The 19,211-nt window shown below is 37.7% G+C and overlaps 1 protein-coding gene and 1 pseudogene across 1 annotated transcript; both read right to left on the bottom strand.

Moving 5' to 3' along the window:
• Positions 1-231: 231 nt before the first annotated feature.
• On the bottom strand, positions 232-613 carry LOC149154934 (uncharacterized; annotated as a pseudogene).
• Position 614: 1 nt separating this feature from the next.
• On the bottom strand, positions 615-1,234 carry LOC149154933 (uncharacterized; the record flags this gene model as incomplete). Its single annotated transcript, XM_089444261.1, has 1 exon — positions 615-1,234. A coding segment is annotated over exon 1 (468 nt), but the record flags the coding sequence as incomplete, so codon positions are not given.
• Positions 1,235-19,211: the final 17,977 nt, after the last annotated feature.

Here is a 19,211-nt window from a genome sequence, read left to right as displayed (position 1 = left end):
GAAGATGAATATCTCAAAATTTAATAAAAAATTCTAATAATATCCCAAAATTTAATAACTGAAACCAGATCAAACAATTAAACTAGCTTCTACTGTTCATCGAATTCCAAAATATTTAAAAAATTTACCATTAAAATAGAGATGCCCTACTACCCTCTACAAATATATACTTGCAGAACATATCAACCATGTTCTTTCCCAAAATTTATTTATTATTTACACACAGGAAAGATAACCCCACCAAAAAAGGGTCCTTTTTATACGAGTGTCGCCTTCATCCATCTGCTACTTACCCCCATGGGACGTCCAGGGACCAGAAAAGCGCATGCCCAATAGTTCCACAGTATGCTTTTCCACAACAGATTTGCCACGCCCAGTCTCGACAGTACGCTTTTCCACAGTAGCTTTGATCTGCCCCGTCTGAACACTCTGCCTTTCAAGGGCACCCTTGACTTGCCCGGCCTGAGCAGCATGCTTTTCCACGGCGCCTTTGACATGCCCGGCCTGGACAGCATGTCTGAACACTCTGCCTTTCAAGGGCACCCTTGACTTGCCCGGCCTGAGCAGCATGCTTTTCCACGGCGCCTTTGACATGCCCGGCCTGGACAGCATGTCTGAACACTCTGCCTTTCAAGGGCACCCTTGACTTGCCCGGCCTGAGCAGCATGCTTTTCCACGGCGCCTTTGACATGCCCGGCCTGGACAGCATGTCTTTCCATGGCGCCCTTGCCCTGTCCAGCCTGAACGCGATGCTTTTCCACGGTGCCTCTGACGTCCCCGGCCTGAACAACATTCTTTACCACGGCGACTTTGCCCTGTCCGGCCTGAACACGATGCTTTTCCACGGCGCCTTTGACCTGCCCGTCATGAAGAACATGCCTTTCCATGGCGCCTTTGCCCCGTCCAGCCTGAACACTATACCTTTCTATGGCACCTTTGCCATGACCAACCTGAAGATGGTGCGATTCCATGGTACCCTTGGCCTGGGCGGCGTGAACGCGGTTCTTTTCCAAGGTACCTCTGCTCTGCCCGGGCTGAGCACGATGCTTTTCGGCAACTCTGAAACCCTTCCGGTCCGCCATTGCTGCGACACTGTTGTTGCTCACCACTACGAGGATAACCACCCAAGGGAGCAAATGAGCTCAACGCATGCACCGACTAGCATTTGGCCTTCGCGTAAGGAATGTCAGTTATTCAATCACTACAAGTATTTAATTTGTAAAATGTTAATGGAAACTATGTGAAGAAGGAATGAAGGAAGTAACGGAAAAGAATGAGAAAGAGCTAGGAAGGAGATAAGCTCAGATAATTTTATTTATATTTTGTTAATGATTATAAAGTAGGGAGTAAAGGAATGGTGGAGTACAATAGTGTTTATATATAAAGCGTGAAGATATAATGTATGAAGTAAATTAACATTTGGTTTTAGTGGAGAAGATTTAAGAGGTAATAGGTTTGAGGATTACACATATCTCTCATAACATACATTATTCAGAGAAAATAATGAAAAAACAAAAAAAATTGTAAATAAGGTAAAAAAGGACAGAAAACAAAGAAAAAATCCGAAACATTTTAGTGATTATTAACTAGCAATTGTCCCAAAAGGTACAAAGAGAGGCCGATAGGATTATTAAATTAGAATTGTTGAATTTCTCTAGAAGAGATGTTGGTTCAAACCTAACGGATGAGCAATTTGAGCTAGCTAAACGCCTTCTAATTGTTTTTTTATTATGGTAAAATTATATTGATAATTCATTGGTTTTGCTTTCAAAAGCTTGAAGGAATTTGAAGAGCAGGTATATAATTGCTAGAATTGCTTTGTGGGATTTGATCCCAAAATCACTGATTTGTAGATATATACTCAATGAAATGTTAAGCAGCAGACATGCAGAATTCAGAGTAGAATGAAATGGATAGGCCTCCACAATATATTTTGGATAATTTATACTTATCTGTGCACTCTAGGGTATGTCTGCCTAAAACTATATATTTCTTGTAAACCTACGCTATATGGTTTAGCCACAGTTTTTTAGAATATAAATTCTAACTGTTATTGTCTAATAACATAATGATTTCTAGACTATGTGATTAGTTATATTTTTCTTGTTCTGGCACTGTTTTGGTAGCCTGAGGTATTTATCTATATATTTTTCGAAGCAAAACTTAATGAGAACCTGAAGAATACTTTGTCACATTTTGGATGGCATTCTTGATAAACCCATGAACATAGACTAGTACACCTGATCAAAAAGGCTTTAATCCGGCACCTGCTATCACAAAATTAGCTAAATGCCTAAAAACATTGGCCATAGCCAACTGAACTAACCTCTTCGACTAATATATATGTGTGTGTGGCATTTAATTCATGTCTCTAACCTCAAAAAAGGGAAGACGTTAGATGAGACAAGTTTTTTTGAATACGTTGAAGTATTTCCAAGGTTTAGGACTGTTCTTTATGCTCAATTTTTCTAGTAGCCACTTATTCGATGCCTTTAAAAGGGCCAGAACTTTTGTTCTAAGTCTTCTCGGAGGATTCCATCCACAAAAGCAAGTTTCATGGCTGAATGATATAGCTTTAGCTGTTGCATTTGCTTTCTCCATTACTGGTCATATGTAATTATTAAACCCGGTGATGGGGTAAAAGATAATTTAGTATCTGCAGTTTATATATATATATATATATATATATATATATATTGGAATGCTTCACAGAAACATACTTCTAGATAATTTAGTATCTGCAGTTTATATATATAGATATATATTGGAATGCTTCACAGAAACATACCTCAAGGGGCTGCAGTGCAAAGAGAGGCTTCCTTTAATAAAAGATTAATAAACTTATGCTATCCTGATTCACAATTGCTTACATATTTAGCGTTTTCCCTGCAACCTTTATGACCTTTTCCTTTTACTTGTTGTCCTCTTGAGGTTTGCTTCGAACTGAGAGTCTATATATCCAGTGGGCTGTGAGGTTTGTCACTCTGTCCTGCCATACGACATAAATTGCCGACAACTTGGGGGAGTCGTTTTTGTTGATTTGGTCATGGCGTTAATTGAAGTGAAGACGTTTATATGTAAATACTAAAGACCTCGCCATTGTGAGAGATCCAATCCTTTGTGGATATGATGTGTGGAATCTAAACAATTCAGAAGGTAACCCCCATAAGAGCTAGCTTCTGCAGACAATGACGGAGGCATTTGAGTTAATCATAGGATCAATCGCCATGAAAAAATAATGTGCATACACTATGTAGGTTGAGGTTGATGGTTGTTACATCGATCTCCATGGGGGCATGCTGCATATGGACGATATAGATCAGTCTCAACTAGTGTCGTTGAAGGCATGAATGCCCACATGTTATAATTCTAATCATCAAGAGAGAGTCAGGAGATTAATCCCCATGGTAGTTTGAGATGTAAATTCTCAATTTACACTGCAAACTGCAACTTTGGCAATATCTGGTTAGAAGATGACGGAGAACAATAGGGAACTCATGTAGTGTTGAATTCTTTGAAGTACCTACCAATAACTATCAGCTAAGGCAACCGAAACCATTCAAGGATTTCCAAGGAAGACAGAAAAATTTCACCATGCACTTCATAAAAAGCCAACAATGCTGCTCTTCAAAAAATAAGAACTTCAGTTTTCTAAATTTTCATATGTGTGTCTTTGGTTTTACTGAGAATTGTTTGTATCTTTTGATCTCTTACTGTTCTCCACTAATCTCTTCCTAAACAGCAGCAGAAAATAAACAGCACTCTGTGCCTCATGCAAGAGGGTATTTTTTAGAATGTAGAATGTAACATATGCAATCTACATGTATGTTGTAGCAACAATGTGCATGCACTATTCAGTGCGAGAAGGATCCTAGCCCTTAGTAATGAATGGAACAAGGGCTACTATGTGACTCTTGGACATTGCCATTTATGTTGTGAATCTTCTTTTCTCATGAGTTCACAAATGAAATGTTTCGAAATTTTCATGGGTCAGAGTTCTTTTTCAGTTCAAATAATATTCAAATTTTTAGCAAAATTTTGCTGTGTCCTAATTGGAAATAAAAAGTTCATATTTTCATTATTCTTTTGTTATCATTCACAGGATTTTGTTTCAGATGATTCAATCTTCTGTGGGGTTTTTGATGGCCATGGTCCTTGTGGTCATCTTGTTGCCCGTAGGGTCAGGGATTCATTACCAGTGAAACTACATTCTTTTTGGCAATCCTTCAAGGATTAAGCAAACAACATCAATGCTACCGATACATACAATAACAAAAAGAAGGCAAAAAATGGCCAAAATGACTTGGGTGGTGATGGCCAAGTCAGTTCAACAAAGGAGTCCAGTCTTTTTTCTGCCTGGAAATATACCTACCTAAAAGCGTACAAAGTAATGGACAAAGAATTGAGGTCTCGTCCGACTATAGACTGCTTTTGCAGTGGAAGCACTGCAGTTGCAGTTGTTAAACAGGTAATCTGCAATTAGTCGATATATTTTATATGTATTAGTTATGAATGAAATTTCGTTTCTTTCTGTTTCGTCCTGTTTTCTGCTGTTTAACTTGAAATAAGATATAGACGTTCCTTGTACTGAGGTAAAACTACATACCTTCTGTTTTAGATTTATAAGAAAAATATGGTACATTTTCAATGCCCAAAAAATTAACATCTGAAAACTATAAGACCTGTTGGCACATAATGTCCTAGCAAGCAAGCAAACAAAGCCAGATGCAGTCTTCTATTGTGAATCCCAGTTGGACTTGTATTCTGGAGAAGTTAAATATTGAATGCATCCAAATGTCAGTCTTAAATGAATATCTCTTATGTTGTTAAATTTTAAAGAGTTAAGTAATTAGTTCATGTTTAATCCTTCTAATAATAAGTAATTAGTTCATGTTTCAGAACTGCAGTTCAAAACTTCAATGTCAAATTTTGAGGGTTGTTATTTGTTTCTGATCTCAGGGAGATTACCTTTTCATTGGGAATATTGGGGATTCCAGGGCTGTCCTGGTTTCAAATGTCCTGAAAGAAAAGGCAGGCACCGCAGACTTCCTACAAGAGGTATTCAGGTTATAAAATTTCAAAATATTTATTTCTTTCATCAAATCGGTGCTTTCTAATTCTAATCGTACATTAGACTTACATTACCTCGCCAATATCCCATGGTTACAGGTTACATCTAAGAAGGATGAAGAGCAATATTGGGCAGCCAAAAGGCGGCCTTATCGCTATGTCCCTGTCAAGGAATTTGTATTCAGATTCAAGTAGTTTAATGTAGGTTTGGATTCGCAAAACAAGTTATCAGTCCCGTATGCTAAGAACAGAGGTCACAGAGCAGCGTTGGTGTTCAATAGGAATCTTGTCCCAAAAATAGAGATCTTCAAGGCCTGTTTTGCAAAAGAATGGCTTCTTGTCAAGCGGAATTCCTTTGTTTATATCTTTAAAACTGTACAGGTGAGATGCTTCAGACTATAATTTTGTCTGATTTGAGATAACTGATGCGTTATTTGAAAATGTTAATCTTACATAAGAATCATCAGCACAAGGTTAAAGGATATCTTACTGGAACCATTTCTCTTTGCAGATTATGATTGTTGCCTTCATTGGAGCCACTGTATTCTTGAGGACTGAAATGCACCATAAAACCTCAAGTGATGCTAATCTGTACCTTGGAGCGCTCTTTTTCAGCCTACCCATTTTCGAGAGCACTAACCTGCAATTTAAACAGAACAGAGGAATTCTGAGAACCTGGGAACCTGGGAAACAGAGAGTTGTACCTGCATTAAAATTCACATCGAGTCCTGTGTTGGTTATTTGTGGTCTCATTGCCACTGTCAGTTGAAGGAGCCGCTACAAAGTTTGTAAATGCTGCGAGATTGTCGTAATGGAAGCCTCCAACAGTTGGAGGAGGCGGTGAATGTAAATGCTGCGAGATTGTCGTAATGGAAGACTCCAACAGTTGGAGGAGGCGGTGAATCTAACGGTTTGGTCTATCTGGATTGGAGGTCAAAGGCGGTGTAGAGATGTGAGCTCGGAGTCAGAGAAAGCAGGAAGTTCTCGGCGCGAATAAACAGAAATCACGACAGATGCTACCAAACGGACGGAAACCCGGAAGTTCTCGGCACTGAGAATAAATAGAAGCCCACCGAATATGGATGCCAGGTGTCAATCTGAGATTGAAAAGGACGACGAAAGTCTGTTTCAATAGGAAGGCCTATCGGCCTAATTATATAATTGAGGAAATGCATTTTCAAATTTTATTATTATTATATTTATAAAAATAAAACTAGCAAGTATTTTGAATAGAGTCATAATAACATTCTAAACTATTATTTTTATTTTTATTTTGTCCCGTAAAAATTTAATGAAATGCACAAAACCTTAACACTCCCACTAAAAGAGCATAAAAACTAGGCAAAAATCCCATAAAAAATAATACAAATTAAAATGGAATGAAAATTTAGGAATAAATAAATAAAGACAAGATTAATAATTACATTTATTTATTTGGTATTATTATTATAATATTTATATTTTAATTTTTAAAATAATAATGATTTATAACATTTGATATTTATCAAATAAAATTTTATTATCAATATAATATCTATATCTATCTATATATATATATATATATATATAAGACATTAACATATATTAATAAATTTTAATATAGTAGATTATTAAATATATATACTTTTTGTAAGCTTAGTGGTTTTTTCTATTAATTTTCATAAATAAGGTAGTTTACATCCACATAACCATGAGTTAGGTGGCCTTAACCTGCCCAGTGGGAAACTAGGTCAGTTGGTCACTTATCTGCAGAATAAGCCATCTGTAAACACAAAATTTTAAGTATGTCAAGCCATGCCATATACACCTCAGTGCCTTTGTACTTCCTATGCACTAGATAACAATAAATATAACTGTAAACAAGTCTATATCTATATAAAAGCATTCAAAAAAGATAACTAGAGTTTGTTGTCACTGATCTTCATCATCCGAGTCAACTGGGGCAAGATCCTTCACATTGGAGTTAGGAAGTTCCGAGTGAGGGATGCACAGGTTGTTTTGTTCAATTTGACTCAGTCTTCTGCTCTATTGTTGTAGCTTAAACTAAATTTCCTCCAAAACCCTCATGAGCTTCGACTTCTCCGAGTTGCCTCGAGTGCCTTCACGCTGCTCTGAATGGGTATGTGCATGCTGGTCAGAAGGACAATGATCAATGGCTTTTGCCAATATACTTTTCATCATCCAAAACAGTCAAATTGTTTGATGATATTGAGTTACTATCCCCCTCGTATAATCGGGGTCTAGTGCAACCTCCTACCACTCATCCAGTTCCATCTTAAATTCTTCCCTAGTCTGGCGAATTTCCTTCTCCCACTCTGCAATTAGATTTTTTACCAAGTTCGAGCTGCTAGCATGGTATTCCTGAGTGACCTCCTCGATGATGCTTGTTATCACCTTACGTCCACGGCCACTCCCTATCGCCCCGTTGGACGAACTAGGCCGGCTGTCCTGAGCCTGAGTACTCTTCCTTTGTTTCTCATGGCCTTTGTTCCCTACTACATTGTTTCAAGGCCCCTTCGCTCACGCCATACTTTCTCAGACCTTCAACTTCTCCTCTCCTCCTTAGCCTTTCCGCTCTATTGTAATCTTGGGTTGCAGGATGGGAACTCGACATAACCAGTGGTCTCGTCCCTCCAACATACCTGCTATACAGTCACGAGATTCAAACCAAGTAAGAGCCTACTTCCATTGTCTGTCATTGATTGAAATCCACCCCTATATGCTTATGAATTCATGATGACCATCCTTTCCCTACTTCATATAGAGATGGACCAAGCAGTAAGGATTTGTTCTCGCATACCTCATATCCTCCATCATAGAATTCCAGTTTTCAACAAAATTCAAGTGAATTGGTCAAGCAAAATTGTTATGGCTGGACGAGGTTACAAGTATCCCTCAGGTCCGAGCCCCACTCCCTTTGAACGCGTTGCGAAGAACCTTTTAGCATCAGATTTAAAACAGGAAATTGGCTCCGGGTTGGGCCAAGTCAGATGGAATCCCCCCCCACCCAAGGACACACAACCTCTCCCTGTCTCTGAGGTGAATTTCCCTCGTAACCATAAGCCTAGTTCAAGGAATTTGAAACCAAAGGTTTAGATCCATTCTAAGGTTCTCTCCCTCAGTCCACTCAACTAAACCCATTGGGGTCCCCCTTTTAGTCACCCTCCCTTCCTCCTCTTCTACCCGACATACCCCCATATTCAACAGGAAAATTCCAAACTTCATAGACACTGGTACAAACATAACAATTACAACTGGTCCACCTTGGTTCCATACGAGGCCAAGCCTCTAGCGTTCCTCCAACTCTTTACCCCCCCAACCCAAAACTGGAAGCTTGACAGGGGCCAGGAAATTCGCCTCCATACTAATATGATTTACAGGAATTAGAAGTAAAATATACCAGAGAGCGCTCCCCTTTGCAGCAGATGTCATCCCCCAACAACGTAGAACCCCCATAATTGCTAGCACCTATACCTCACTCCACCTCCCTAGGACCTTCCTCTCTCGTGCTCAGCTCCTCCACAGTCGAAATGACCCTCTTCCCACTCCCCCTTGCCTTAAATTCTCCCCACTCATATGCATTAACTCCTACATGCTTGCCGTCACCTTTCCAAGTGTTGGCTGCATGCAGAAGGTGGCGGGGACCTAACTCACATTCATGGCCTCATACATCTAATTAGGCTAGCTCGCACTACTACCGGGGCAGTGGTTTCTGTTCTCCTCTTGCTGATGATTATCTTTGTTATCTTTCTATAATATGCCTTGGAGTTGAATCAATTCTTCCTCCATCAGATTGGGTTGCCAAGCCATCTCAATTGTCTTACCTGGGCGCCCACATCCCCAATTTTCCAGGAAGTCAGCTGCTATGTTCCCCTCCCGTCTGACATGTGAGGTGATTATGTAGTCAAATGTTGGCATGATTTCTCCTACCTCCTGTGCCAAATGGGCTATACACCAGTTGTGACTCAGTTTCTCCCAATGAGAGCCTTGGCTTAGCTTCTTAACTATATCCATGACCAATTGTGAATCTCCATCGATCACTAGTCTTTTGTAACCCGCTTTCCGAGCTACAAGCAGGCCTTGTTTGACCACTGTGAACTTAGTCTCATTGTTGCTTGCATACCCACAATCAACGACATAGATGAGATGGGTCCTTGTTTAGTGGTCCCTGAATAATCCTCCAAACCCCGCATTTCCAGGGTTCCCTTTTGAGGCCCCGTCGAAGCTAAGTTTGATAAAACCATATGGAGGCCTTGTAAAGGAAAGTGCTAATGATGTAGGGGATTGCATAACCTTCCATGAGGTGGAGGTTATCATGCTTGCTGTTAGATTCAATTGCTTCAGAATACTCACTTCAATTGGACCTGCTTTCCATTCATCCATATGTCATCATTCTAATATGATAGTTTCTCTTATGTTCTGGGTGATCCCTTCCCATATTGCCTCCTGAGAATTTTGTCTATCCTTGAAAATTCTGCTATTTCTTTCTTTCCATAGGGCCCAAACTAAGAAACCCAAGGTTAGGTTCCAAGCTCTGTTGACCACTATGCTCGAGAAGATCCCTGTGCGCCATTGGATTATGGTTTCTTTAATACTCCGGGGATCTTTGTCGAGATGTCCGAAAACATTCTTGAGCTGATTCCACTTTTGGTTAGCAAAGGGGCATGAATTCAATAGGTGTTCCAAGGTTTCAGTGTGTAGTCCACAAAGAATGCACCTGGAAGGACCTTGTTGGCCTCTTTTTTGAAGCTGATTCCAAGTTAGGATTCTCCCATGGCCGACCAACCATAGGAATTGGATTATCCTCAACCAGTGTTTACTTGTTCAGATTTTCTTCCATAGGGGGCATTGGTGATTTTGTTTCTCTTCTCCTTTGAGTTTGTAAGCCTCCTTGATGCTGAAGGTTCCTTTGGTCGTGTATCCCCATCTCAATATGTCCTCCCCCTCTTGGTAGGTTATTTTTCGCGATTGGAGTTCTTGTTCCATAGCTTTTCATTATTCCGAGGGTGGAGAGTTGTGCCAATCTCCCATATTCTTCCATTTCTGCCATCCTTTATATTGGAGATCATTTTTCCAAAACTAGTCCACCGTAAGATAGTTCCTGCTAGTAGTGTATAATAAAATCTCTCCAAGGTCCTGCCGACTAAATAATTTTCCTCTTTGCTGCCATGAGTCTTGCCAAAATAGTGTTATGTGTCCATTTATTATTTCCCAGAAGAATTGTTGTTCTATAAGGTCCTTATTCTTTGTTGCCAAAATAAAAATAGCTTATCCTTATGGAGGGTCTCTGTATCTGAGGATGTCTTCAATCTGGCTTGGCATACTGTACTTCTGGGTCCAGATTTTTTTCCATAAGTCTACTCGCCCTTTTATCCATCTCCACCACATCTTTTCTCCCATAACTTGGTTTACTATGTATGGGTCCCTGAGGCTTAATCCTCCATTCCCTTTTGGAAGGGTTATCATACTTCATGATACCAATACCCACTTTCGTGCACTTTGAGCCCCTTGCCATAATTATTTTTGAATATATCCACCATGGATGATCAAGAAGTTTTGGGGGCCACCATACCTTAGAGTTGATATATCAGAATCGATTGGAGGACTACTTTGATCACCACTGTTCTGTTGGCTAAGTTAAGCACCTAAAACACCCACCCGCTCAACTTTGCTTGGATCTTTACTAGGAGGTCTTTCCAGTAGGAGGTTTTTAGGGAGTTAAAAGCTAGAGGCATCCCAAGATACTTCATTGGCATAGTTCCTATACCAAAACCCATTAGGCGAGCCAGGAAAACTTGAGTGGATCTAGGGGTGTTGAAAAAGAAGATGTTTGATTTCTCATTGTTAATCATCGTGCCTGAAGCCATCATGAATTCTTGCAGGATTTCCTTAATTTTCTGAACTTCCCTCAGAGAGACCTGACAAAAAAGCATAATGTTATCTACAAATTGTTGGTGGGTGATAGGTAGATCAGGACCCCAGGGTCGGAGGCCTTTTAGGTTGGTAGATTAGGCCTCTGCTTTTAGGAACCTACCCATACCCTCAACAACAAGAGGTTGCGCAAGCAGGCTCGACCATAGGGAAAGGAATTCTTACCAACTGCAGATGAAGAGGAAAGGGGAGACAGGGTCTCCTTGTCAAAGGCCCCGGGTAGGATTAAAATTTCAGGAAGGGGAGACATTGAGTAATATGGAGCACACCGGGGTTGACATCATAAATATGATCCATTTTACCCATCTCTGCTGGAAACCAAAGGCTAACAATATCTTTGTCAGGATTAAAATTTCAGGAAGGGGATACATTGAGTAATATGGAGCACACCGGGGTTGACATCATAAATAGGATCCATTTTACCCATCTTTGCTGGAAACCAAAGGCTAACAATATCCTTGTTAAGTAGGAACAACTCAGGCGATCATAGGATTTGGATAGGTCTAGCTTGATCATCATGCTGGGCGTTTTGAACTACTTGAGGGAGTGAACCATTTCTTGGGATGTTATGATACCGTTAAGAATTTTACATCCTTCCACAAACCCATATTGCTCCGGAGATATCAAGGTTGGAAAGAGTGGTTTAAGATGCTTGACAATGATGGTCGAGATAATTTTGTAGATGACATTACAAAAAGAAATTGGTCTAAACCACTGAGGGTTTTCTGTAACACCCCCTCCCAAGTCTACCCAAAGTAACCATGCTAATCAGGGTAAACATGAGGAGAGATGCTGCTACAATCAAATTCAACCTCCTATGTCACCTTAAGGAAGTGGAATCGACAAAACATCACATATAGCCATCCAACATCATCAACAGACCCCTCAGGAGACAAGTTAGCCACTCAGACAGCTTATCCTTGGGTCCCACAACTATTATTCAACTTTTAGGCCATAATCGCTCTCATTCTATGCTCAAGGGAGTGACCAACAACCTAAAGTCACTCTCACAGGCTTGCTTGCCAGCGACTATGGTCCAAAATTACCAGTTTTGTGCCAGCGAACTCGAGATTTGAGCCACTTTTCTAGCTCGGAATCTTGGCCTCTGCCAAGAACTTGTTGTAACTTTCAGAAATCATTAAAAATATGATAACCATACTGATCAATAAAAGATCACCCTCAGGACTAGGCTTGAGCATCCCCAACCGGGACTGACATTCTGTCAAACAATTGGCATCAATGCAACCTACAGGTCTAAGATACAATACAAAGCATAAATGACTGAAACAACTTATGAAACATATCCAATAGGATCACCTCCTTCTCCATTGAACTACTACATCATCAATTAGGTCTTGCATCCATCCATTTAATAGTTACAAGTAAATATCTGAAATAACTATGACATGAACTGATCATTCAACCATGCTTATAACCAGCATAGAACCATATAAATATCAGAGATATGACAACCATTAAATCCACATATAAATCAATGAAAAAGTAAGATAACTTAGCTTTTATTAATCATAGGCAAATCTGAACAGGTTCGGGACTTCCATGTACCACCCAACCATAAACATGGATGAACCAAATCTCTCTTTCAGCCAGTCACCCACATGCCATATTCCAAGCATGAATATGGGATCTCATAGAACAACCAATTCAAGAACAATCAAGGGAATCTAGAGGTTAAACCACCTCCACCCTCATCCAACTGTGATCACACCAAAATCGGTGCTCCGATCACAACTGAACAGAACTTGGAATGCCATCCGAAATCCATCATTATCTTTGAGGAATTTTCCATCTCCTTGTCACTCAGACTTTACTGCAATCCAAACCTGGATCACTAGGCCCTAAACCGAGACCACTCCTTCAAGCTCTACCATGTATCCTGCAAAAACTGGTCAAGGGATTCCTAGTTCTTTGGGAACGAACCTTCAAACTACCTTCGCCCCGGATTCTGAAATCCATCTAACAAACCAAACCTCAAAAACTGAAATAAACATCCCAACATACTATGGCATCTAGAAAAAATCTAGGTTAGGTTGAAATCCACTATGATAACCCGACAATAAGAGAACCATACACCAACATGAAAATCCATGCATGTCCAAACCAGCTAGGAAATCACACATGCAAAAGGTTACCTGCAAGTATTCCCGTTGAAGTTGCTTGAGCCTTCTTTCCTTTCCTTGATCCTTGCATGGTTTTCCTTTTCTTTCCTTGCCTTCTCTTTTCTTTGATCCAAACTAGAGTGCTCCAAGAAAACTCTAAGTGGCCAAAAGAGTGAGAGAGAGAATAATGAGAGAGCTCCAAACTTGAACTGACAAAAGCCATGAATTGATCCTCATAAGCCCTTTTATGCATGAGGCCTCTAATTTCTTCATTATCCATTATTTTCCTTCAATTTCCTCCTCACATGCAACCCATGAGATTTTACCTTCATTTTTTCCTAATTTCCTTTATTTTCATAAATAAATATGCCAAAAATGCCTTTTTGTCTTTTAACGCCTTTTCCTTTTTCAATTTACTTAGCCAAAACACACATCAAGTGATGCCCACTAGGATATCTTTGCCCAACATTCAACATGGAATAAGTGTCCCTTAATTGTGGTCTTATTTTTTCTTTGTTAACTTTTATTACATGAAATTTTCACCAGGGCTGTTACAGAATCCTCCCCCTTGGGGAACATCTTCCTCGTTAAACCACACCATGACTTCAGCAAAAAACAGCAAAAAACAATGTAAACTTTGAAACGAGAACTATAAACTCAAAACGAGAACTTTAGCCAAAAAGCCCCGAAAAAAACATGAAAAACGATGCTAAAAACAAAAAGTGTGTACTATGGAATGGTGGTTTTTTTTAAGGGTCAATTTTGAACATGCTTTAAAAATGGTAGTGAAAACGAATGTTTTGTGCAAAAAACACCCTGAAAATGAAAGTGTTGATACTGGAATGACGGTTTTTTTTAGGGCCAATTTTCAATATTTAAAAAAATGCCAGTAAAACCGAATTTTTATGTGCAAAAAACACCCTCAAAACGAAGCGTTGATGCTGCAATAACAATTTTTTTATTATTATTATTTTTTAAAATTTTTATTTATTTATTTATTTTTATGAGGGTAATAGCAAAACCTAAAAAAAATATATCTAAATCATATATAAAAAAAGGGCAGAAAAGAAAAAAATCAATAAAAAAAAATAAGGAAAAAAAATCAATCATAAAAATGTAAAAAAAAACAAAATTAACCTATAAAATTAAGAATTAAAAAACTATCTCTTTTTTTCCTTTTTTTTTTTTTTTTTCCAAGATTTAAAGAAATAAATAATAAGAAAAACATATTTAAAAAAAATTACATTTTTTGTTTTTGTTTTATCTAGTAAACCATAAAAAATTTGGTAAAAAAAATAAAATTAAAAAAAAAAAAAAAACTTTAAAATTAATAAGTAAAAATAGAAAAATTATAAAAAAAAACATATTCAAAAAATAAAAATAAAAGTTTAAAACAAACTAGATTAAAAAAATAGAAAATCAATAAAACAAAAACCAAAAAAACAAACATATATATATATATATATCCAAAAAGCAATTAAAATTTTAAAAAATATACACATATATATACGGTTTAAAAAAAACATTTGAAATTTTATTTTAAAAAATTCAAAATTTAAAATTTAAAAAAAAATTACATTTAAAATATTTAAAAAAAAATATTTTAAAACCATATATAAATTAGAAAAACATTTAACATTTAAATTTAAAAAAAAATACATTTAACATGATGAACTTTAATAGTAGTGACACTTCCGTGGCCCTTATGTCTCTACATTGCTCTCTATTTAAGCTTTTGCCATTGTTTGTCTATTCATTTGGTCCTGATGATCCCTTATATCTCTACATTGCTCTCTATTTAAGCCTTTACCATGGTCTGCCTCTTCATCTGGTCCTGATGATGAACCACACTTGTTGGTTCCAAAGGTGTGGGCAAAAAAAATCTCTTATGTGATTTCTACCAAAAGACTTTGCTTAACATTTAACATGTTTGAAAAAAATATTTTTTATTTAAAGAAAAAAACAAAAAATCTGGTTGCTGCCCGGTTGCCCGTGGGGGTGCGTCTATGGGCGGCGGTGCTGCACGCCGCCCTGGGCCCACGTAGCTCCGCTGCCTAAGACCGCGCCCCCACAGGCGACAACGAGATTTTTTGTTTTGTTTTTTTTTCAAAAATGTTAAATTTATTTAAAAATAAATAAATGTTAAATGTTTATTTATTTATTTTATATGTAGTTTTAATATATATATATATATATATATATATATATATATATATATCATATGTATTTTTTTTTAATCTTTTAAATTTTAAAATATTTTAAATATATATATATATATATATATATATATATATATATTAAACTCAAAAGTATATTTTGTTTTTTTTTTTAATTTTAAATGGTTTGTTTTTTTTTGGTTTTTTTTAATGGAAAAAATATATGTTTTATTTGTAATTTTAAACATTTTTTATTTTTTAAAAATCCAAAATATATGTTTTTTTTAATCATATATATATACTTTTAAAATTTAAAATGTTTTTTTGTTTTTTTTTTTGGCTAAATTTTAATTATTGTTTGATTTTTTTTTTGTTTTTGTTTTTTAATTTGAGTATATTTTGGTTTTTTTTAATAGTTTTTTAGATTTTTATTGGTTTTTTTTTTTTTAATCTAGTTTGTTTGTTTGTTTGTTTGTTTTTTTTTTTTATGTCAACAAAAAAAATTAAAGTGTAAAAAAATGTAACATTTAAAAAAATATCCACACTAAATACATTAAAAAATTTAAAGCTTAAAAAATTGTTAAATTTAGAAATTAATTGTTTATATTTCATACATTAGAAAATTTAAAGTCAAAAAATAGGTTTTTTAAAAAAGAGCTTAATGCAGAATCACCACTTCTTTAAATTATTATGCCAATCACTAACATTCTAAAATGTAATGTACATCAAAAAATTTAAAATGCCAAAAACTATGCTCTAAAAAAAATATGTGTGTTCTGCATCGCCCCTTTTCAAAATCGGGTCACTTTTTTGCTATCTCTACAAAACGGGAACAATATCAGTTCCCGTTTCAAAGTTTACATTGTTAAAACCATTGAAAAGAAAACATACTGCCTATGGAGCTTTATAACTTAGGTTGTTGTAGTATTTACAATGAAGAACCTGCTCAAAAGAAAAACATCATGACAACATGACAAGATAATAATTAAACGACTTATTGGAGATTTATAACTTAGCTCATGGCGGTATTTACATCCATATACATATACATATACAAATATAAAAACATCAAAAAAACATATGCCAAACATAAACCAACATCAAACCAAAACTGCTTTGCCTCAACCGACAAACAATGAAGGATATAGGGCCTGCATCTGATCTGCCATCTCCCATGTAGCTTCTTCAGGCCCAAAGTGCTTCCACTGCACTTTAACTTGCTCTATGGATCTGTTCCTGAGCATGAGATGTTTCCACTGTAGTATGCACTGAGGCTCTGGCTGGAACTCTCCTTCTTGCTCCACCTGCAATACAGACCAATCAATAACATGATCAACATCATTTATATACTTCTTAAGCATTGAAATGTGGAAAACATCACGGATTTTCACTGTTGGAGGTAGTGCAAGTCGATATGCCACTAGTCCAATCTTATTAAGGACCTCAAAAGGCCCGCAATACCGTGGTGCTAGCTTGGCACATGAACCAATCCTCAAAGAGGTTTTCTTGGGCTTGCTGCGCAAATACAAATGCTCCCCAGCCTAAAACTCTTTGAACACCTTGTGTTGATCTGCATAACTCTTCTGTCTATCTTGTGTTGCCTTTAGATTCTTCTTTATAACCTACATCTCCTGCTCCATGTTTGTCAACATCTCCAGTCCAATAAGTACCTTGTTCACTGGACCACTCCAGCTGATGGGAGTGTTACAACTCAGCCCATACAATGCCTCAAAAGGACTCATCCTCAATGACTCCTGATAACCATTTTTGTATGTGAACTCAACCAATGGTAGATACTCTTCCCATTTCCTCTGCTGGTGCATCAAATACATCCTCAACATATCTTCCAAGATCTTGTTGACCCTCTATGTTTGACCATCTATCTGTGGATGATAAGTTGTGCCGAAGCCCAACTTTGTACCCAAGCCTACAAATATCTCCTTCCAAAACTTGGAAGTGAACTTTGCATCCCTATCCGACATAATCTTCTTTGGAACACCATGTAGTCTCACTATCTCTCTAATGAACACATGTGCTACCTCACTAGCTGAATATGTAGTCTTTACCAGAATGAAGTGAGCTACCTTGCTCAACCTGTCAACCATGACCATAATAGAATCATGTTGCTTCACTATCCTCAGAATACCTGTGATGAAATCCATGGAAATGACCTCCCATTTCCATTCCAAAATTGCTATAGGCTGTAGTAGACCACCTGGATGCGTGCACTTCACCTTTACCTGCTAGAAATCTAAGCATCTGGCCATGAACTCAACCACTTCTTTCTTTAGATTCGACCAATAATAGAACTTCTTTACCACCGTCAATGTCTTTTGGTATCCTGGATGACTTGAATACGGTTTCACATGGAACTCTCTCAAGATAAGCTTCTTGAGCCCACTGCAATTCGACACATAGATCCTATCTCGAAACCTCACCAAGCCATCTGCCGTGAGATGATAGTTTGCATCTTGATCCCTTGTGGTTGTACTTGCACCTGTACCTGCACATGTACCTACACTTGTACCTATACCTGTATCTATACCTATACCTATGCTCTGTTGTAACTCGTGTATGATTTCCGTGTATTTGTCATCTCGCTGAACTACCTGCAAAGTCCTATCTTGTAACTCTATCCCATAAGAGATTATAGATGCTATATGATTTACCTGTACCTTCCTACTAAGAGCATCTACAACCCAGTTCTCCTTCCCTTTGATGTATCTGATCTTGAAGTCAAACTCACTAAGGGTGGCCAACCATCTAGCTTTTATAGCATTTAGATTCGGTTGGTCAAACAAATACCTCAACCCACTGTGATCGCTCATCAATGTAAACCTCATGCCCAGAAGATAATGTCTCCACATCTTTAATGCATGTATAATTGCTGCTAACTCAAGATCATGCGTTGGATAGTTCTGCTCATGCTCATTCAGTTTCCGTGACTCATAGCACACTACATGTCCTTCTTGCATGAGAACTCCACCAAGTCCCCTTTTGCAAGCATCTGTACACACAACAAACTCCTGGTCTGGATTTGCAATCTTTAGCACTGGTGAAAGTGTCAACAACTGCTTAAGTTGCTTAAAACTATCTTCACATTCCGTCGTTCATTCAAACTTCTTACCTTTGCACTGCAATGATGTGATAGGATATGTAATGAGTGAGAAGTTCCTGATGAACCTCCTGTAGTAACCTTCCAATCCCATAAAAGATCTCAACTCATCTACATTCTTAGGAGCTTCCCCTTCCATGATGGCCCTTATCGTTTCTGGATCTACTACTCTGCCTTCCTTGGAGACAACATGTCCCATGTAATGTACCTCAGTCTGAAAGAAGTTTCACTTGCTAAGTTTAGCATACAAGTGATGATCTCTTAGCAATATTAACAATGCTGCTAAATGTTTGACATGTTCCTCCTCATTTTTAAAGTATGTCATCAATGAATACAATAACAAACTTATCAAAATAAGGATGCAACACACTATTCATCTAACCCATGAATGTAGCTGGAGAATTAGTTAAGCAAAATGGAACAACAACAAACTCACAATTCCCATCCCTGGTCTTGAACGCAGTCTTGAAGATATCCTCTTCCTTAGTGCATACATGATGGTATCCCAATCTCAAGTTGATCTTAGATAACACTACTACTCCCTTTAGTTGAATAGTTAAGTGCACTTGAGCCAGAGGCAATTTGGGATGGGTGACCTCTCGGGAAGTCCTGGTTACCGGGTGCAAGCCCCGGAAGTGATGATTGACGCTATGTGATTCATTTCACTAGTTTCAATCCCACTTCTTCACCCCTGTGAGCATCACCCGATGCAATGAGTGCTAAGTGAAATATTCAAAAATCATGAGAAATTAGTCAGTTACCACTACCTCTCATGGAAATGGTCATACGTGAATGACTTACTTAACGCAGTTGAATCCC

This window comes from Pinus tabuliformis, chromosome 9, assembly GCF_031772625.1.
Source record: "Pinus tabuliformis cultivar Carrire ecotype Pingquan chromosome 9, CPIR1, whole genome shotgun sequence".
Classification (NCBI taxonomy): domain Eukaryota; kingdom Viridiplantae; phylum Streptophyta; class Pinopsida; order Pinales; family Pinaceae; genus Pinus; species Pinus tabuliformis.
This window is presented reverse-complemented; position numbering and strand designations above follow the sequence as displayed.